The sequence below is a fragment of the Festucalex cinctus genome, chromosome 2 (assembly GCF_051991245.1).
Source record: "Festucalex cinctus isolate MCC-2025b chromosome 2, RoL_Fcin_1.0, whole genome shotgun sequence".
NCBI classification, from domain to species: Eukaryota; Metazoa; Chordata; class Actinopteri; order Syngnathiformes; family Syngnathidae; genus Festucalex; species Festucalex cinctus.
The window spans coordinates 11,674,701-11,697,409 of record NC_135412.1 but is presented as its reverse complement, the minus strand read 5'-3'; the positions used below and the strand labels follow the sequence as shown (position 1 = coordinate 11,697,409).

The 22,709-nt window shown below is 40.6% G+C and overlaps 1 protein-coding gene across 2 annotated transcripts; it reads right to left on the bottom strand.

Annotated features, from left to right (window-relative positions):
* Nucleotides 1-7,336: 7,336 nt before the first annotated feature.
* On the bottom strand, nucleotides 7,337-20,971 carry LOC144014946 (chemokine-like protein TAFA-2). 2 transcript variants are annotated; one of them, XM_077515242.1, is made up of 6 exons: nucleotides 20,856-20,971; nucleotides 20,001-20,234; nucleotides 19,367-19,489; nucleotides 18,220-18,375; nucleotides 16,476-16,600; nucleotides 7,337-8,906 (listed from the first exon to the last, which is right to left on the bottom strand). In XM_077515242.1, the coding sequence occupies exons 3-6, from the start codon at nucleotides 19,482-19,484 to the stop codon at nucleotides 8,895-8,897; spliced, it is 411 nt and encodes a 136-aa protein (XP_077371368.1). In that variant the 5' UTR covers nucleotides 19,485-19,489; nucleotides 20,001-20,234; nucleotides 20,856-20,971; the 3' UTR covers nucleotides 7,337-8,894. The 2 variants fall into 2 exon arrangements, with proteins under 2 accessions (XP_077371368.1, XP_077371369.1); XM_077515243.1 differs by lacking the exons at nucleotides 20,001-20,234; nucleotides 20,856-20,971 and having other exon boundaries at nucleotides 18,558-19,474.
* Between the last annotated feature and the right edge of the window lie 1,738 nt (nucleotides 20,972-22,709).

The window sequence follows — 22,709 nt, the reverse complement described above, 5'->3', positions numbered from 1 at the left end:
TCCTTCCCTTCTCCACCACAGGCTTTCATCTAAATGATTCATGCAGAGAACAGCGGGCCTTTCATGCAGTTAGGACCTCACAAAGGAATAACAACGAGATGGCACAAAGCAAGCGTAGACAGATTTACAATGACACCACTGCCTCGCATCAAGTCAAGTCAGACCGATGCGGAGGCACTCGGCTCATATTTTGAGTCATTGCTGGGAAATGTGGGAGTGTAAATGGAATAAGGGGGCTAAAAATAGAAATATAATACAATCACAAGGCATAATGAAGACGGAATGCGGTAAAATGCGCCGCTTCCAGGTGCGAACCTTCGAACAGGCACGGCTGATTGTTTGAAAGGGAACGAGGTGACAAGTGCGCGGCGGCCATGCTGGAACACTGACGTGCCACGCGAGAGGATCAGTGCCACTCAATGCCACTCGCAGCGAGAAGTGAACAAAAGCAGAACATTGAATTATTCTCTTCAAGTGAGCCGCATACAGGTAAAGAACGCGCAATCGTTGAGAAATTGTGGCTTTTTTTTTTTTTTTTTTAAATCTTACATAAGTGGGTGGAGGGCTTCATCGTAGTGTGACAAAAGCTGCCTTGAATTAAAGATGAGCTCTGCCTGTCTTTTGTCAACTTATTGTGAACACCACACAACTGTAAATTAGACAACGTCTATAGTCTGCACGATACCCGAAACGGGTGTGAAAATAGCTCTGGCATGATGGCAAGGGTTTTGAGCCTTAACATTGAGCTGCCTCAAGAATGAAAATTGCTACAAAACCTATTTAGGACTGGATCTTTTGTTGGCTAGCTTGTTGTCACTATCGACTGATCTTCAAACTCTTAGGTAGGTTGCTGCCTTGAGATGTGAGTTTAATTCGCTCTGCATCTGTTCCAACCTCTCCAAAAAACAGAAATATCATTTGATAATGTACATTATAGAATCATACATAAATAACAATGAAATAGAAAGAAAAGAAGCCATTTTGAGCTTTATGATTAATTCATTGCAATTGTGCTGTGCAATATAGGGAGATGGTCACTCCTCTCCAACTCCTCAGCTGCAGTAATATAAGTAGTTTACGTCATTTGTACTGTCATGTGCTGCTCAGTGTTTGTGCTCAAGACATTGCTTAAAAGTTTATCACATCCATCCATCCATCCATTTTCTTGACCGCTTATTCCTCACAAGGGTCGCGGGGGCTGCTGGCGCCTATCTCAGCTGGCTCTGGGCAGTAGGCGGGGGACACCCTGGACTGGTTGCCAACCAATCGCAGGGCACACAGAGACGAACAACCATCCACACTCACACGCACACCTAGGGACAATTTGGAGCGCCCAATTAACCTGCCATGCATGTCTTTGGAATGTGGGAGGAGACCGGAGTACCCGGAGAAGACCCACGCGGGCACGGGGAGAACATGCAAACTCCACCCAGGAAGGTCCGAGCCTGGACTCGAACCGGAGACCTCAGAACTGGGAAGCGGACGTGCTAACCACTCGACTACCGTGCCGCCCCAGTTTATCACATCACAACAATAATATAAAGCTGCACTGTGGACGTATTTTGCCCCAAAATATCTTTACAATAGCCTTTTTTGTTGGACCATTTATAACTCAAAATTCTTCTAATTAGCAGATTAGCACCTTAGCTGCTCACAAGCCTATGGCCAATCATTTTCAGAATGGATCAAATTGGTTCGAATGCATTGTGTACATGAGAAGAGAGTGTGCAGTTTTATCCATCCATCCATCCATCCATCCATCCATCCATTTTCTTGACTGCTTACTCTTCACAAGGGTCGCGGGGGGTGCTGGAGCCTATCCCAGCTGGCTTTGGGCAACAGACGGGGTACACCCTGAACTGGTCGCCAGCCAATCACAGGGCGTGTGCAGTTTTAAAAGTTTCCAAAAAACTAACAAACAAACAAAAAACAAAAAAACAAAAAAAGGGAGTTTGCAGCAGTTTATTTTTTTTTGGCCCCACGTGGCAGAAGATGTTTGAGTCATTAAATGGTCAAATAAAAAGGGTCTTGTAAAGATACTTTTGGGAAAATTCCTCCATAGGGCAGCGTTAAGTTAATTGAAGACTCTGGTCTAAATCCACTAGATGTGTATGCAGGCTTATTAAGATCCTGTTCATATTTGCACTTTAACTATTGTCTATTGCACTATTTCATAGTTTTTATATCTATCTATCTATCTATCTATCTATCTATCTATCTATCTATCTATCTATCTATCTAGCTAGCTAGCTAGTGAGCTAGCGAGCTAGATAGCTAGCTATATTTTGTTTTTGCATTATGTCAAAGAGCAACACATTAATAACCACATATCAACAAATAATTACTTATATCCAACATATTTTGAAAGAGCCTCACAGACTAAATACAACTGCAAGTTGTTGTTGTTGTTTTTTTTTTTAAGGTTTTGTAGACTAATTAATGGCAAATTAAAACATGAAGTGTGGAAGGTCAGCAGCCTTTTATTAAAAAAAACAATATAAGATGTTAAAATAATAATCTCCTGAAGACGTCATTGCGTCTCTGCGATGTTTCTCACGTCCTTTCGAAACACAGCTGGCTGAGCTAAGCGAGCGCAAGATGACATAATGTGGCCGTCATCTGTCATCTGACATGAAATGAGCAGCAAGCAACTTGGGCCGACTGCAGAGTCTTGCTGTAGGTTGTTTTCTTCACTCACCATTCGCTCCTTCGCCGCATGTTTGACTCTAAGCAACACTGACACTAAGTCACAATTACACACACTAGACACTTAAATATAGTTTAAGAAATTCAGCTACCCTAATCTGATTATTCAAGGGATGAAGACATGGCCTGCAGTTGGAGGGCACTTTAGTTTGGTTTCAGGTCATTCTTCATTGAAACGCTGTAAAATCTGTATTAAAATGCTGCATGACTCCTCAGTGTGTCATTCTGCGCCTATTTATGCACTTCAAAAACTAACTATACACTACATACCAAGTCAACTGTCGGCCAAGGTGGCCGCCTGTCAGCTGAATGTCGGCTGTCCACCGGCACGTCATGCTCGTTAAAGTGATGCCGGGCACACCAACTACTACATACCTTCTGTGCATACACATACCCCAGTAAACATTTCTCATTCAAAAAAAAAAAAAAAAAAAAAAGCTAATGGAACATCCGGTCTGGGAGCAGTAGGCCTACATGCCATGAGTTAAATGAAGTGCAAAATGAGCCGAATCCTGTGCGTGCCTTCTATTTCATAGTTTACGTGCTTTTGTCACTTTCATTTCTTGTCTTGTGCACTATTTGCTAGCTAATAGACAATCAAAGTGATTCATTGTCGCCAATGGCGAATCGAAAAAGTCCAACACATACCTTCGCCAAGGCCTAATAATGTTGTTAATAAACAACTTCGGACATACTTTGATTTATCTGGCCATGTGACCAGCTTTACATTTGAAAAGAGGTACCCCTGGGTTCCATTCTAGAGCCACTGTTGTTCCCTAACATTGTCAATACCTTCTTTGAGAATTTGTTCTTATTTTGATGACAGTTACAGCATGTAAAGTTTAACTCAACTGTTCAGTGTTATCTCAAATGAACACGTGTTACATTCTTACAAGGCACACTGAGGGCTTTTTTTCAGAATCCCAATTTGTGAAGTGTGTGTTTCTCTGTCCTGGCAAGATAAGGTCAGATCTCTGCATATTTTACCTCTTTGCGTTGTGCTAATCCGCTCTTGATGAATACACCTGAGCAGTGTTCAAATCACATACACCACCGCAGGCTACATGTATGTTACTGCCTTGCAACCTTTATCCGGATCAGCACCAAAATATTGCTGTTAAGTGTGAATTATTTTTGCATTTCCTGCATAATTGCCGCTAACTATTCGCTAATCCACCAACAATACAAATAATTTTTTAAAAAAATACAACATTCTGTATCTACAAACAGTGAAATAAATATTAAGGTAAGGAAGAGAGCTGAGCCTGTTACATGTTTCCATTTGCATTTTCAATTTTGAGATCTGATAACGGCATCAAGTCGCCAACTTATTGATAACGTGGATCTCCCTCTCCCTTGTTCAAGTGAGTACATTTGTGTTTCATTAAGATGGTGTCACGAGGGACAAATGCATGTGAGTGCATCACGCCAGGAGGATAATATTGTCCAATTAATGTTTATTCTTAAAGTCTAATTGTTCGTCACTCTTTTAATTAAACAGGAAACACAATCTAAGCTTGTGTGCATAATGACAAAGCCTTTGAGCCATGACCAAACTACATTCATTTTATTGCTCCGACTTGCTTATATTACTACTGGACTTGCCTGCAGTAAAAGACCCCTAATTTACTTCACACAAACTCCTTAGCGTATGCACACTGAGATGGACTTTGTGACTTCCGTTGACATTTTTTCATGAGAAGTACAGATGGGAAAACTCATTGAGGGGAAAGAGAGCCAGGCTTCCATTTTGTTCTTCATGAGCCCCGCATGACACACTCTTTTCTATGAACAGCAACCACATTCTGTCCTTAGCAGCTAGTCACACATCACTTGAAAACGAGTATCAAGAAACCTCTCACATGTCTGTTGCTTTGACAAAATTAACATTCCATTTATAGTATGGCATCCTCCTTTTTTTTTCATGAAAACAAAATGGGACAATGGCATTTTTCACAACGCACAACTTAGTGTTAAGTTTGCATACAAATGTTAGAAGGGAATATCCATCCATCCATCCAATTTCTTGACCGCTTATTCCTCACCAGGGTCGCGGGGGGTGCTGGAGCCTATCTCAGCTGGCTTTGGGCAGTAGGCGGGGGACACCCTGGACTGGTTGCCAGCCAATCGCAGGGCACACAGAGACGAACAACCACCCACACTCACAAACACACCTAGGGACAATTTTGGAGCACCCAATTAGCCTGCCATGCATGTAGAAAGGAATATTCATTAGCATATTTTATTTTTATTTTAGCAATTTTATTGATAAGTGACGAGGTGCATTTGATGTAAACAGTCACAAATATAATTCAGCAATGTCCTTATCATGCGGATCGCTGCTTAGCACCTGTCAAATGTTAAAAGCTATATGAGAGATTTATATGGTTCCACAGTGTGAGTATGCATAATATAGTCCGTTTTATTATTATTATTATTATTATTATTATTATTATTATTATTATATTGTTGTTGTTGTTGTTGTTATGGCTTAGTTTCTTTTCCCAAAAAAATCTATTTTGAATTAAACTTGGAATAAAAACTTGCTCACTTATACCGAGCACAGAATATCAAATTAATGTATAATAATCACATGACTTACTTGTGTAATGGCAATAAGACATGACAGACTTAAATTGGTCCCATTGATATGTGAAGTCATAGGTTTCTTTTTGTGTCATTAAGTAAATGATGGAGGTCGTGTCTTAATGTACATGAAATTCACTCTATTGTTGCTAAGCATTACAGCAGTCTTTGTGAGCAAAATGTTATAGCCACAAATCAGGATCTTGGATGAGTCTTATTTGAATCATTCCTCTTGGTCTGTTCTCTGTTTTGAATTCATGAAGTTTCTATTTTAAATGCATGCAAACTTTGCAGGTGCTATGGAGGTTGTATGCATCTACTTCCTCATTATTTATCTGGCTTTTATTTATTTTTTTATCTTTGTACTGCTTTTTAGGAACCTTTTGTATTTGAGTAAACCAGTGAGATACACCTGAGCATGATGAATCGCAGTCACATAGCTTTTTTAAAAATGAGTAGGAAGTCAAATGCTGCCTGCTGCCTGTGTTCTCAGACGACAGAATATGAAACGGGAGTATAAATTATTCATCTAATTTTAAACTTCAATTTCAATTTTTGTGTGCATATACACTAACTTTTTAAGTTGTTCTTTAACAGCAAAACATATTTGACATGAGTGTGAATAATTGCCTTGCTACTAAAAGGTGAAAATTTCTTGGCTGTATTCAAGTACAAGTTGTTAATTTCACAGTACTGAGGTCCGAGTAGTTAACAATGGTGTAAGAGCAACTGGGCCACCGTCATTCAGGCAGCCCACTGTGCATTTTTGGGAAGTAAAACACTGTGGCAGGTGGGGACTAAACAGACAACAGTAATAATAGCGAGAGGTTAAGAAGTGTGGTGAAAACATCTGCTAGCTTCTCGGGTCCATAAAGAGGAAGTCAAGTCAAAAATGTTCTTTACAATAATATGTTCAATGCACACCCGCTAATGTAAACACAGCATTCTATTTAATAATCTGTTTGTGGAATATGAATTAAGCAGCTACATCCAACTATGGGGCGGCCATTTTGTCACTTGTTGTCGACTGAAAATGACATCATAGGCTGCGTCTGAATGTCGACAGCAGGGGTGTCCAAAATACGGCCCGGGGGCCATTTGCGGCCCGCCGTCCATTTTTTAGTGGCCCACGACATATGCTAAAAATGGCATTTGACTCAGTTCAAATAAAATAAAAACAAAAATGTTTGGAGATGGTCAAAGTAAGAAGGGAGAGTGTCAAAATACACAAGTGCTATTAAAGTTTATTTTAGTTAACTAAAACTAACGAAAAAAAAACTAAAATTCAAAACAATTCCGTTAATAAAATACAATAAAAAAGAAAATGCTTTTTTTAAAAAAGAAAACTAACTGAAACTACATTTTGTTTACAAAACTAACTAAAATAAAACTATAATTATAGCAAAAATGTCCTTCGTTTTAGTCTTTGGTAATTAATTTAATGCATGAGCCTTTGGGGATGATTTTAAATGTGATTTTTAGTAGATTTATTTTGATATAAACCGGAATAATGACGTTGCGCCCATCCCTACATTATGCTGTATAGTAGTCACACCATTTTGTAGGGGTGTCTGAATGTCCAGAGGGAAAAAAAATGTATTGCACTCAAAATTACCCACAATGCACATGGAAAAATTGGTGAGCATTGATGGTCACTCAACAGGTTAATTTAATATAGACCACAATGCATACATACAAAATTATGGTCACGTAATATGCGACAAGGAGCAAGTAGTTTGCTAGCTGCCCGAATTGCCAAACAGAATGCATATTTACCATACAGTAAATGAAGGTGGGGTAAGAGCGGACATCATTCGGACACAGCCATTTTGCCTAACAGCTCAGCTTGCAAGATTCACAGAACCAAATCCAGAAAACTGGTGAGCCATGACAGTCGTTCCCTGAGGCCTTAGGCACTGTGGTGTCATTTTTAGTCAACAGCAAGTGACAAAATGACTGCCCCCTGAGATGGATAGAAACAGGTGGATTTTGCTGCTCAATTAATATTCCTCAAATTTTAACTTGGGTTATATATATCATTTATTATTTTATTATTATTTTTTAATAATTAGTAAATTAAAATTGTATTAATAATGAAATAAGTTTAAATATATTTAGTAAAAGGGGTAGGACTAGATAAGTTTTTAACTTCTTCCTACTCCCTTTTGAACATGTAAGTTATGATTAATTGAATGATTATGTTATTGGGATTTTCTTCTATTTTGATTGTTGTTGTTTTTTGTTTTATCTCTGCTGTTCATCTGTTTATATGTTCAAAAAATAATAAAAGGAAAAGGAAAAAAAAATAATTAATATTTATGAAAATGATGTGTTTAGACTAGTGGGGTTGCATAGAACATAAAAAACAGTAAAGAACAGTTTTGACTGTAAAGTTGGATCTCGCATTATTCTCATCGCATTAAGTGCTTGTTCTGGCTCTTGTCTGGGTTGTCTTAATTCTTGTCTAGGCTGGTAAATTCAAAAGTACCAAAAAAAAAGAAAAAAAAATGTTATAGGCCTACCAACAGACTGAAACATTGTGCAGTCCTTGATATTTACATGTACTTCAAACCTGCTGAATCAACTTCAACAAAAGAGTTACACTGAGAAATGATTCAGCATTAAATAATCAATTTATTTGAAAAAACTAATCATCAAAATGTGTAAATTGAGTAAAAGATTTGCCGTCAGTGTCTTGGGGTTTTTGCAGATTATTGTTATCGCCTCATTGAAAATGTAAAATGCAAACACAGTGCCTGAACTCCAGAGATACAACAAAGGCAATGATAATATTGTTCATCAAGAAGATAAAGTGGTAATAACACAAAACATTTTGTTAGTGGTTACACTTTGCTCCCAGGCATAAAACTTTCCATGTTGGCCGCCATTACAATAAGCTGCGTCCCCTCCGCAGGAGTACTGCGTTTGGTGAGATAAACAAAAGCGTGATGTAAATACACTCAACAGTGGAGAAGCTCCTCGTCGCTTTTCTCTCCATGATTAGCATTTCAAACAGTCCTTGTTTTGCATCGCAGGAATGTCTGCATGCTTGCGTGGTGGCCCATCCAATCCGTAGTCCAGATGCATCCTGCGTGTGCGTGTGTAAGGGCAGCAATGTTTCTGAGAACACATCTTCTTCACAGTCCAGAGGGATCTGACCTCTTTTAAAGTGAGTCCATAGCATGGTTTACTCTTATAGACATTACACGTTTCCCAGTGTTTTTGCCTTTTGATTGGCAGAGAGAGTTGCAGGCCACTGGTTGGAGGATCCTGAAAATCCTAAGAGTCTCCTTTGTAGTGTCTGACAGCAGGCCCATCCTATCTTTGAATCAATGCATGTGGGCTCAACATAATGCACTACTCGGGGAATTTAAAAAAAATAATAATAATTCACAGGAGCCATTTTTGTGCATCTTCACTAATATATTGTCCTCACAATAGTATTACCATTATTAAATCTGACTAAACACAAGGAATTAAAAAGAAAAGAAAAAGAAGTTTCCATTGTTTAATCCATGTAGTGTATTCTTTGATGCTCCATCAGTCCTCAGGGTCCAGCATTACTTGAGTCAGACAGCTTTGCTCTGATTGGACGAAACTTGCTACCGTGACACCTAAAAAAACAACAATAGAACAATAATCCTTTGGGAATACCAATGAAACACCAATATTAAAAGAACTTAAAGGGACGGTGCACTATATAAATACAGGATTTATACCCATGAACTCCTTCTCAATCTACACCTCTGGGCTTCTGTGAATGTGTGGAGGTGATTTTTTCCTAAACCCCCCCCCCCCCAGCCTGTATTTTGCCATTTTGCGTTTGTTTTGTCAACAGCGGAACGTTTCTGTGGACAGTTGTTTACCCCTCCAGCCAATCGCAGAGCGGGGGGGCGGCGGAGGGGAGGGCGTGTCGCAGACGGGGCCGGACGAATTTGTCTGTTATTTGCATGACGTCACTCCCGCGGCAATTTAACAGCACGTGCGTCCACCACCACATATTGACAGAAGCCCAGAGGTGTAGATTGAGAAGGAGTTCATAGGTATAAATCCTGTATTTATATAGTGCATTAGTGAAAACGGAAGACAGTGCCTTTAACTCATTCACTTCCATAGATGTTTATATTCATCAGTGAGACCACAACGATAGGAGTTACGGATGACATACTACCGTATTTTCCGCACTATAAGGCGCACCTTCAATGAATTACATATTTTAAAACTTTTTCCATATATAAGGCGTTACAGTAGAGGCTGGGGTTACGTTATGCATCCATTAGATGGTGCTGCACTAAAGGCAATGTCAACAAAACAGTCAGATAGGTCAGTCAAACTTTATTAAATAGATTACAAACCAGCTTTCTGACAACTCTATTCACTCCCAAAATGAATAAAAAGCTGTTTTATTATTTTCTGTGAGGTAAAGTATTAGTATTAGCTAGCGATCCAAGATGGCGGGATCTTCTGTGCATGCGCGTCACCGATCGTGCAGGCTCACCAATAGCGTCTTGACAGCGAGACCTGTTGTGGCTCAATATTGATCCATATATAAGGCGCACCTGATTATAAGGCGCATGGTCAGCTTTTGAAAAAATTGAAGGCTTTTAGGTGCGTCTTATAGTGCGGAAAATACGGTACTCATGCATACCATTAATAAACAAACTAGCCATTGAGAATAACTTCGCAGTTCCCAACACTCAATTCCAGAAAAGAGAAATTTGAACCTACACTGGAAGCATGTGAAGGACTGGCACCACCATATCAAAGAATTGATTAGACCTCCAACTTCCCCCCTACCTTTATTGAACCAGATAAAACCCATTGAGATCAAAATCTCTTTTACAAGGGTGACCTGGCCAAGAGGTCAACAGCACACGATGTTGAACAGGATGATTAAAAGACATTAATGTTGGGCTATTCAGCTCACAGGTGTATGATCAAGAATGACTCATCAAGGGCAAAAGCAGTGAAGAGGAGAACATAACACCTGAATATCTAAAGCGCTGCAACCGGAAAAAAAAAAATACAATTAATTGTTCAACATCTTAGAAGAAATCTAAATTGATTTATGGTTAGACAAACAACAGCAGGATGTGTTCTCATTGTCACACAGATTGTAAAGACCAACAACCGTCATGCGATCATCACCTTCATTGAACTCAGAAAAGCCTTCAACACCATCCACAGAGGGAAATTGCTGAAAATCTTGAGTGCTTGTGGAATTCCCACACGGATAATTGATGCTGTAGGAAGGATGTTTGAAAACATCCTGGCAAACGTGATATCTCTAGATGGGGAATCTGATCCATTTATGATACTGGCAGGCGTACTGCAGAGCAAAACTCAAAAAAATTGCCCCCGACTTGCTTGTCATCATTTTTCACTATGTCTTAAGAGGCCTATTGAAGAAAGTGAAGAGGAATTGGGCTCCCATCTGGTAACAAGGAAGAGAACGGGTCGCCCTCGTGTAGGGGTCCTGACTGACCTCGATTTTGCTGATGACGTAGCGATGCTACAGTTTTGTTCATGTCTGAATAAATACAACAGGCTCAGGAGTCACTTGGCAACGTGAGAACTCAAAATGAATGCTGGGAAGTCAAAGTTTCACATTCTGCAACAAAGAGCATGGCGATAGCATAACAATACGCTACATTTACTCCGTTACATTTACTCAAGTTACTTTTGGGATTATTTGTACTTTAGTTTTGATGCAACATAACTCAGTGAAGAAACACTGAAGAAACAGAATATACACCCGCTGGCCTGTTTAAATTGAAGTAAATCACTTTCATAAGCAGAGGTTTTCTGTGCCCAAACGTGGAAATTTCAGCCTGCAAAAGCTCAACATCTAACTTGAGAAAGCATGTTGCAATAAGTTGTATATATTTTTACTGTTGTTTACTTGTTTTGTCTGCATATTGTTATGATTTGGGTTTTTGGTCATGTTTTCCTTGTGTCTCCTTTTCTGTCAGTCTCGTCAAGTTTTATCATGTCCTGCTGTGCTCGTTTTCCGTTCCCTTGTGTTATCCAATCAACTCCCCAAGCCACTTGTGTCTTGTCCAGGTATCTCTTGTTGTCTCGTTACTATGTGTATTTAGTTCCCTGCTTTTGTTCAGTCTTTGTCGTCACACCTCTTTTCCTGCGCCTGCTCGTCCTGCCTCTTTAGTTTACAACTAGTAAGTTTATTCGCAGCCTTGTTTTGTATTTTGTGTTGCACTTTGTTTAAGTTAAAATTAAAAACATGTTTAACTCATTCACTCCATTTTCACAAAAGCAGTCCCGTTCGCTCCCGGCTGTTTTACTGGATTTTGACTGATTTTGCAAGACCCACAGAATATTGTGTTTTATTGCTATAAAAGCATGGAACCTACCAAAAGAAAGATTAGAGTCTCTTCTTTCATCAGGGAAAAAAAAGTATGTTTCTGTTTCAGTTTTGCAGCAATTAGCATTAGAAGAGAGCTACGTTTCATCAGTTTTCACAAATCTATTTAAAATTGTAAGTAATTGAGCTTTTTTTCTAAATGGCCCTGGTTGATCTCCTTTGCTTTGCTGCCACCTGCTGGCCGTTTGTGTAATAACTACCATTTCTGAAACCGTTCTTTGCAGTTGAAAGGCTGCATCAAAGCTCAGCATTAAAAAAAATATATATATATATATATATACGTCTTTGGGACACTTAGAACATTTCCTTCCTCCACTTGGGTGCACAATCCCGCAGAAACCCTAAAACAAACATATATGCGAACAGTTTTATAGTCATATGCAGCCAAACTGTCAAATGAAGATCTTTTGGAATAGATTTGTACAGTCTCTGGCTGTTGTGCATTTTCATTAACATAAAATATTAAAACAAATATCTCAAGAAACTTGGTCAACAGGAAGCTTCTTCATTCAGAATGATTGAGTGAATATTTGATGGGGGGGTTCTGTACACTTTTATTATTGTAGGGTACACCTAAAAATTTAGAACTGGATTTTGGATTAAAGGTGAAATGTCTTCAACAAACAAGAACAAATCCAGTTGTTTCATTTATCTCTTTGTCTATATTTGCTGACGACAGTACAAGAAACAAGGAGGAAGCTGTAACCAAACTAGTCTACTAAAAGTGGACTATGCACACTATATGGACTGTGCCATTTAGTGGACTAGTTATGGACGATGGACTATTTCGTGGACTTAAGAGATGTGGCAGGCCCATCTTGACCTATGTTGCCATATTGAGGCAGAAACTGGATTCGAAGCATCAGAGCTCCAGGCAGCCATGGAAGACGGGAAACAAAGGGCAATACTCAACAGAATCGTACAAGTAGTAATAGTATGACTTTATGCGGAACAAACTGAACCTATTTCCTCTCTGAGTCACACGCAAATTATTTCTCAGTACAATGATTTTCTTGGATCTGTCACGGGAGTGGGGGTGTTGGAGGCAGGACCCAAATGCAGGGGGCAACAAAAAACAGGGCAAGGCAGGGATGCAGGTAAAAAAAAGGGGATTTAATTAACAAAAACTATAAACAAGGTACTATGAAAAAATTAACAAGATGAAAAACAAACACGAGGCATGGCAAGGAAAACAGGGACATGAACATGAACAGGCACAATGACTCCACAAGAACCGAACGGAAAACAGGTGACTAAATACACACAGGCTAATGACAATGACTAGACACAGCTGGGCAAGACACAAGTGGCAAGGGAAGCTGATTGGTGGATACACTCGGAAGGGAAGACACACTCAGGTGGACGTGGTTTGACATAACGGGACAAGGGAAGAAACAAGGAACACATGACAAATGACCAAAAACACCAAAAGACAACAAAAACCCACCCCCACCAAACCAAAACATGACATAACCCCCCCCCCCCCCTCAAGGGACGGCTTCCAGACGTCCAACATAAGTCCAAAAACAAGGGCGGGCGGAAGGGGGCACGGAGGTGGGAACACGGCCCACCCATCCGTCCCAGACAAAAAGCAGTTCAGGAGGGCGTCCTCGACGCCCGACAAGAGAGTCCCAGCGGGGCCAGTCAGGAGGGCGTCCTCGACGCCCGACAAGGAGCAGAGGTGGCGGCGGGGTGTTCGCCGCCAGATGAGGAGCAGGAGGCGGCCGCTGGCCGGGCGCCGCCGGAACTGGTGCAGGCGATGGCGGCCGCTGGCCGGGCGCCGCCGGAACTGGTGCAGGCGATGGCGGCCGCTGGCCGGGCGCCGCCGGAACTGGTGCAGGCGATGGCGGCCGCTGGCCGGGCGCCGCCGGAATTGGTGCAGGCGATGGCGGCCGCTGGCCGAGCGCCGCCGGAACTGGTGCAGGCGATGGCGGCCGCTGGCCGGGCGCCGCCGGAACTGGTGCAGGCGGTGGCGGCCGCATTCCCTGCGCCGCCGGACGAGGAACAAGAGGTGGCGGCCGCAATCCATGCGCCGCCGGACGAGGAACAGGTGGTGGCGACCGCAATCCATGCGCCGCCTGACGAGCAACAGGAGGTAGCGGCCCAGGCGAAGCGGCCAGGGGCTGCGGCGGCAGCGGCCCAGGCGAAGCGGCCAGGGGCTGCGGCGGCAGCAGACAAGGTTCCTGAGCGAGAGGCTGCAGCAGACGAGGTTCAGGGGCGAGAGGCTGCAGCAGACGAGGTTCAGGGGCGAGAGGCTGCAGCAGACGAGGTTCAGGGGCGAGAGGCTGCAGCAGACAAGGTTCAGGGGCGAGAGGCTGCAGCAGACAAGGTTCAGGAGCGAGAGGTTGCACTAGACGAGGTTCAGGGACTTGAGGCCTGTCTGACCCGTCACTCCCGACGCCACGGACCAAAGCCAGTACCTTCTTTAGCCCGGCAATGGCTCGGTCGCAGGCCTCAAGCCCCTCCTTCTCCCAGGGCTCCCATTCTGCCATTGCCCCCGCTGGGTCCAGTTCGGGTGGAGTCATTCTGTCACGGGAGTGGGGGTGTTGGAGGCAGGACCCAAATGCAGGGGGCAACAAAAAACAGGGCAAGGCAGGGATGCAGGTAAAAAAAAAGGGGATTTAATTAACAAAAACTATAAACAAGGTACTATGAAAAAATTAACAAGATCAAAAACAAACACGAGGCATGGCAAGGAAAACAGGGACATGAACATGAACAGGCACAATGACTCCACAAGAACCGAACGGAAAACAGGTGACTAAATACACACAGGCTAATGACAATGACTAGACACAGCTGGGCAAGACACAAGTGGCAAGGGAAGCTGATTGGTGGATACACTGGGAAGGGAAGACACACTCAGGTGGACGTGGTTTGACATAACGGGACAAGGGAAGAAACAAGGAACACATGACAAATGACCAAAAACACCAAAAGACAACAAAAACCCACCCCCACCAAACCAAAACATGACAGGAACGCCCACAGCTTTAATTCTTTTTTTCAAGGCATTTAACCGTTTGATGATTTTCATCAGCAGAAAGAGCCTATTTTACTCCATTATGCATAAAAACAGCAACTTGCTTAATAATATGAAACAGCCTAATTTCCTGTAAATAGGCTTGTCTGGGAAGGTGATCCTCAGACCTGTTTGAGATTAATATCAGTGATTTAATTAGAAAGGAGAAACATCAAACAACAACATCTCCCCAAATTTTAAAACACCGGTAATCATTTGGGGCATATTGTAAAGGATTACTGTTGAAAACTACCGTATTTTCCGCACTATAAGGCGCACCTAAAAGCCTTCAATTTTTACAAAAGCTGACCATGTGCCTTATAATCCAGTGCGCCTTATATATGGATCAATATTGAGCCACAACAGGTCTCGCTGTCAAGACGCTATCGGTGACGTGCATGCGCAGAAGATCCCGCCATCTTGGATCGCTACCTAATACAAATACTTTACCTCAGAGAAAATAATAAAACAGCTGTTTATTCATTTTGGAGTTGTCAGAAAGCTGGTTTGTCATCTATTAATAAAGTTTGAATGACCTATCTGACTGTTTTGTTGACATTCCCTTTAGCGCAGCACCATCTAATAGATGCATCACGTAACCCCAGCCTCTACTGTAGCGCCTTATATATGGAAAAAGTTTTAAAATATGTCATTCATTGATGGTGCGCCTTATAATGCGGTGCGCCTTATATATGGAAAACGTTTGGAACTATGTCATACATTGACGGTGCGCCTTATAGTGCGGAAAATACAGTGCTTTTATCTTGTGTGATCAAAGATATATTTCCACATCTACCAGTTACCAGTACAACATGAGAACAGTTTGCAGTATTTTCATTATAATTGATCCTTTTGGTATTATAAAAGTAGAACAAATTTGAAGTGGACACAGATTTCAACTTTGAAGTTCGCGTTTAAAGTCAAAGCCACCAAAAATTAACAACTAGAAATTAATGTTGGTTGTTGTATTACCGGCCTTTGACCAGAATAAAAGTTTTATTTTTAGTCATTGTGTTACCAATGGTAGCTAGAAAAGAAATTTAAAAGGAGGGGAAAAGCTTCCCAATTTGTGGTTCTATAAAATATGAGCTCTTGATAAGGAAATAAAAACTTTCTTTTTAAACCTATTGACCATTTCCAAGAGCAAACCTGCTGTGCAATCAGACAGCACATAATGTGCAAAAGAATTAAACCAAACATAGTAACAGTAACTAAGGGGGGTGAACCGGTTCATAGAATCAATTGGATTTGTCCTTTTTTATTTCCATCCTACTGTTAGATGGTATATAAAGTGGGAAGAGAAGTGGGTCTCTTTTGATCAAGGCTACCACGCCGCATGTGCTTTGCTTGCCCCTGTGTCATAGACAATCTACAACAGCTCAACAAAAAAAGGAAATGTATGAGAAAGCACATTTCTAAAAGTGCCGCCGTTTCCATAGCGCGTCAGATTTAATTACACGGGTTTTAGTGCACAGTATTAGTTTACAGCATTTCCCCCTGTCTGCGCTCTTGGCCCCATCATTCGCCAGATTATAGAAGTCGTTTTTGTGTGTCTGTTCGAGAGAGCCCATGCGGCCACTTGGGAGCAGTGACCACGCTTTACTCTCTGATCCTTCTCTTTCAAAAGGAGAGCTTATGGTGTAATAAGTATTGCGGATGACTTTAGCTTGCAAGTAATGCAATAAGGAAAGGGGATTTTCCATTGCACTGAGCTCCAGCATGTCGAAAGCACGCCGATTTGTTGTTATTTCACTTGGAGAATGATGCCTTTTTCCTCACCTTGGTGGTCTTCACTTTGTTCCCAGAGATGCACGACCAACCAGTCAAGTCAGGAAGTACTCGGCACTCCTCCCCTTCCACGCACGGCTTCATCTGACACCACCACTTGTGACGCACGATGGAGGCTGCAGGAAATACGACACAACAACAGAAAGACACTTTATAAATGAGAGCAGTGACCATGAAGCAGTGTAAGCAAGATAGTGTGCTGTGGTGGGGGGAAAAAATTATGTTCTCATAATGTGACAGTGTGTATACTGTATACTAACTACATTATCCTTATCTTGCTATTTTACGGTAATGGACTTAGGATTGGTCTGTGACATGTCAATATAACTTCTCCAGCTGGCTCCAGCTGGCCTTTCTTTTCTGTGATAGTGGAGTTGCCATGGAAACAATAGAGTGGACCAAAAATAATCATCTTTGGGGGCACAAATGTTTTTGCCCCATGAGCAAAAATGTGTGACTGAACTACTCTTTTGATGTAGTTGCAGTAGTAGTGGAGTAAGTAGAGAGAGAATCCTTATTTGCGTATTGCAATGACCAGCTTGACAGTGTTCTCTATGCTGGTCAACTTCAACCAATTCTTGATCAATTAGTTTTCTTCACAGACTGACATTTGCTATTTCTGAGTCCAGTTGTGCCTTGGAATACATACCCATCCACGGAGCTCAGAATCTGTCTGCTTGTGCCTTGTATAAATCCACGAAATGCTTCTTACACCACCCACGCCACAAATTAGACCTGTATTGCGAGTCTAAAATCTATAGTCTACTTTTTGACACCAAATTGCTAGATGCGCTGGGGGTTGCGGCAGCCACAACCGGCAGAATGTGGTCCCAAACATGGACTACACTGCAAGGTTATTTTAGTTAACTAAAACTAATGAAAAAACTAAAATTTAAAAAAACAATTTTCATCATTAAATAAAATAAAAACGAAAATCCTTTCTAAAAAAAAAAACTAAAACCAACTGAAACTTCATTTTATGCATACAAAACTAACTAAAACTAACTATAATTATGTCAAAAATGTCCTTCGTTTTAGTCTTTGGTAATTAATTTAATGCATGAGCCTTTGGGGATGATTTTAAATGTGATTTTAAGTAGATTTATTGTTTAGATTAACCGGAATAAGGACATTTGAAAGTATGTCACACAGAAGTGACGTCATCTAGCAGCAGCCAATAGAAAAGCACCTTCAGATAACATTGCGCCTATGGTGTTTTATCAATTTTGCACAGAATTAATAGACAATTCTTTTAAAAACTAAAACTAATACTGGAACTAACTAAAATTAAACATTTATTAGAGAACTACAACTAATAGACTTAGACTTAGACTTGACTTTATTGATCCCTTTTGGATGGCTCCCTCTGGGAAATTTACATGTCCAGCAGCAATGAGAACAGATAATAAAATAAAAAATAATTCAATCAATCAATAAATAAGGTTATTACACCAGATATTGAATTAATAATAATAATAATAATAATAATAATAATAATAATAATAATAATAATAATAATAATAATAATAAAAACTAACTAAATTTTAAAATACTAAACTCAAAATGAAATAAAAACTAAAATGAACATTCCAAAAAAATTATTTTTCATATAGTTACCTATTGCTTGAGATACAGAGTGAGATTCAAACCTCTGTATATCCAGAACACTGATAACTTAAAAAAAAGAAATCCTTGAATCATTGAAAGAGCAGCACGACAATGTGAGTACTCGCACCTTCAACGCAAGAGGGCAGTGCCCTTGTTGTCCCTGCTACATGTCCTTGGAAACAGGAACACTTGACCGTCTGAGAGCGTTCTTCAATCTTGTTCTTGTTGCAGCAACGATGAGCCGCAACCACTTCGCAAGTCCCTGTCCTCTCCTTCGATGACCCTTAAAAGAGGAGAATTTGGAGAGTGCAGAGTTTAAGTACATATTGTGTGTGAGTAGAAGGTGAAGCAGTGTTGTCCTTTTAGGACAGTGATAGAATGCTGTGGGGCATACTAGATTGCTGTGGAAGTTCTCCATCTGGTAAATGATCCAGTTTCACTCAATTTGACTATAGCTGTATTCACCTGTTGCCATTCATTCAGCAGATTTAAGTCATGGTTTCCTGCACGTTAAACTGAACGTTTTGTTCAGTTAATTAGTTATTCATACTGTTTGTCACATTTTCTTTGGTGGGGTGATCGTGAGATTTGTATTGCGTTGGCTTAATATAGATCGGCACGCAGTGATTTATGGGGCTCATGCAAATAAGCAAAGAAGTACTTTTTCAAAGCTACAGCGCCATCACGTGGAAGAAGAGCATCAGCAGTCATTCACAGTGCAGACGACTAAAAGATGCATACATGATATTTGGCTTAATTTAATGTGCAGAGTGCATCCAGATAGAAATAATGCAATAATGCGCATGAAGAGAAAAATCGTTAACACGGGAGCGCATCACCTCGCAGGAGAATGATAAAATAGCTGATTTTGATTATGCCTCCACAGATGATTCACGTCGATGCATGCTGAACTGACTTTAAATTGTTGTGCAGCCGAGCAGTGAGCTAAACGTGAAACCCTCGCATGCATATTTCATATAAGTCTGAGGAGTATGTATGGCTGCACTAGTAGCGGCTGGGGGTTAAATTGCCAATGAAATCCGATACCAAGTTAGAGCATCGAAAACAATAATTGATAGTAAGGATAAATAAGGAGTTGTGGTGCTTAAGTGCAGTGGGTGGATGTAGTCAAGCACTGCACTTATTGGCAGGTTAGTGCAGTTGCCAAGGGAATTTGGAGGCTCAAACTAAAGAGGCACCCAGACAGGTGACCAGCTGCCTTAATGAGCCCCCAGGGTCCGTGCGTTGGTCTGGAAGTTGGGTCTGTCACATACCCGTCTCGCCTCTAGAGCTTTGGTTGCCAGCGGACCCTCGCCGGCTGCACAAGCTCACCACACAAAACAGGAGAAGACCACAACGGAGTGGCCTTGCCAAAACATTTCCCAGGGTCATCTTGCCTGCACACACAAAAGGGACATTGAACCACAACAAATTGATGCGATCATTGTGATCATGCGAGTTTGCAAAGATGCGCTCGGTGATCGGAGGCTGAGGAAATGCCAAGAAAAGCCTGATTTGAGTGGCTCCTTGCACTTAATTGTGAGTCATTAGCTGCTGGGGCTGTAAACATCCGCGCGCTCAGGACACACGTTGGACAAGACTCAGGAAATAAAGTCATACTCCGAATGAGTCACGCGTAAACTGGAACGTCAAAGGGCAAACTTAACCCCTTTAACCTTCATTATTTCAAGTTGATCTGGCAAGCATTTCATTAAATGGCAACAACTGTTTTCTGTACAGCTGCTTTAAACGTTTACAGCAGCACTGATAATCCTCCGTTAACCATCAGTGCATAAACAAATGATGTTCAATTCAAACAATTAAATGTAGCAACCAAAGAGCATGAACAGAACAATTCTTGAAATGTGTTCCTACATTTATGACAATGAAACGTGGCCTTTTACTTACTTTTCCACTGCTCCTTAGTAACAAAAGAAATCTCTTCTCAAGCTTCCTTTAGTAGTATCCATTAAAATTAACACCTTGTATAGCAAAAACACAGCAACGTAGCAGGTGACACTCTGGTGCATCAAGAAAAAAAAAAAGGAAAAAAAAAAAGGATGGAGCAGAACGCGTGCTGCACTTTCACACATGAGCTCCTCTCCTCGGGGATGAAGCTGGCCCAGCAAAGCCTACCAGCATCTGCAGGCGGGAAAATGAGAACTTAATCAAGACAGGAGCCATCTGTCTCCCCGCACAATGTGCGCCCACTTTCATTAGCGCCTAAGAAGCTTAAAGTGCATCATGGTGTTGACATGGTGTCACAGGGTGGACGCTGAGAACGGGAGGCGGAAGTCCAAGGAACTGTAACGAGCCCAAAACTAATAGACTTGCAAATTGTGTCTATTTCCATTAAACCCTAAGACTAATTTAGATGGAACAACTACAGTGTAAATATTGTTTATAAAACATTTCCTTTCATATTACTTTTCATGGGTGGACCTTATGTTGACCTTTGAGCTCACGTCGTCGAGTGAAAGCCGGACCAATGTTGATTCTTGACTGACATTTTATCCAGGTAGCGTCCCTTTTTTTTTCTTTTTTCTTTTTTTGTTTTTGTTTGTTTGTTTGTTTGTCTCCTCAAATAAAATGCATGAATGCATTGCCAGTTGTCTATTTGATTCATTTCGTTGCATTTATCTGGGCTACGTGGCTTGCAGAAAAAGTATGTGGATGTTAGATGTGTTTGTCCAATCACGTGATTTCAGAATAACTATAGGCGTTTTTTAACCGCTGGAAATTTTGGAGAACTTTTCAGTTTACCTTGGTAAAATTCTGTTTTTGCGTTTTTCCACCAACAACAATTACCAGGGTAATTAAATTCCCGAGGGGGCATCCACCATGTACTATCTTGGCAGCAGGGTCTTGCTGAACCAGGCAGAAACTTTGAGGGGGCGGGCTGCAATGGCCATGGCTGATTGGTCAAATTTGGGGGCTTTGTTTTTACATCGGCTGGACTCAATCAAACTCATTTGAATTAAGTACCGAGAACCGCAAGACGCTGTGGAAACACAAATCATAAATTCCCTGCGGACCTTTTACCACCAAGAACTCCCTTTACCCAGAATTCAAAGGTCCTGGTCTTTTTAGTGGAAAAACACCTATTGAATCAGTCGCCCTCTTTGTCGTCTGCATTGGTTTCACTATGCCAGCAGATGTCGCTGTTGTTTCTGAAAAGGAATAACAACATTCGACACGTTTGAAAGAAACCCCCGAGCTTTCTAAGGATTCTATTGCTCGTCACCAGAACACCTACGTAGGAAAATGAAAATGACCAAAAAAAGAAAAAGAGTCGTGTGAATGTTTGGCTGCAGTTGACAAAAAAAAAAAAAAAAGTCAAAGTACTGTAATGGAAAATAGTGAGAAGTGGGTGACATGCACATAATAAAATTAAAAAAAAAACGTAAATCAGTTCTTTTACTCAGAGAAAAAAAAAAAGTAAATGCGGAAGTGATGTTGGTGTACATTCTAGAACCACAAAAACTACTCAAAAGTTTTCGACACTAAGGAAATAAACTTGCTGTCTCAGGCATTTATTTTGCCGCATCAATTTATCATTCGCACAAAATCTCAATTATCAATCAATTTGAAACTTACTATTACATGAAATATGTATTAGGTTTTGCACAACTTCTTAAAAAGTAAACACTAATGCGATGATTGTCTTTTTTTTAACGTGATGAATGTGAAGTGACCATCGGGAATTGCTGATTACGTCACTGATATTTTCCCCAAGTATTGTTTAAAAAAAATCGCATAAGTTAATGGTTTACTAAAGTTCATATTCAGAAACAGAAGACAATTGAAATTAATTATCAAGGGAATTGAAAACTACATTTAAAAAAAAAACATATTGTTCAGTACATGTAGACAAAGCAAAAAATAGGAAATTAATGACAAGTCGATGTCATGCTTTGAACGTTATTGTAGGAAAAAATGCAAGTATGAACGTGATAAAACATCAAAGGATTTATATGACCTCTATTGACTTTAATCACATCAAAAATAAATAAATAAATAAATCACACATCAGGGAAATTTGATGCAATGACAAATCATATGCAAAGGGCAGTGTGACATTATAAGGATTTTTAAATTTTTTGGCTGACTAGTTGTGATTCAGTTTGGACTCAAAGATAAATTGATAGCATCTTGTTTGTCAAAGGTCAATGTTATGAATCTGGACGATTGTAAGACATAAACTGCATCAACTTCAAAAGTAGAATCATCTTTTTTAGACAAGTATAATTATTAAAAACATTCAAGGAATTTGCTTGAATTTATATGCACTTATTTATACATAAAGTCTTCATTTTTTCATACACACATGCACGCATGCATGCGCACACACACACACAGACACACAAACAGGCGCCTTGAGGACACTACTAATGATTTTTGATTGATAGAGTTGTATGACATAATAAATGTTTGAAAGAAATCCAACTTCCTTTTTGAGCAGCAATATGGCTAATTCACATTGAGCTCATGGCTACTTCCCCTCTACATCTTCCTCTAAAAAACAAAACAACAAATCTTCCCCCATTGTTTGCTTTGAAATACTACAGAATTAGCATTGCATCATCAGCATGTGAGGCAAGTCAAGGAAGCAAATCT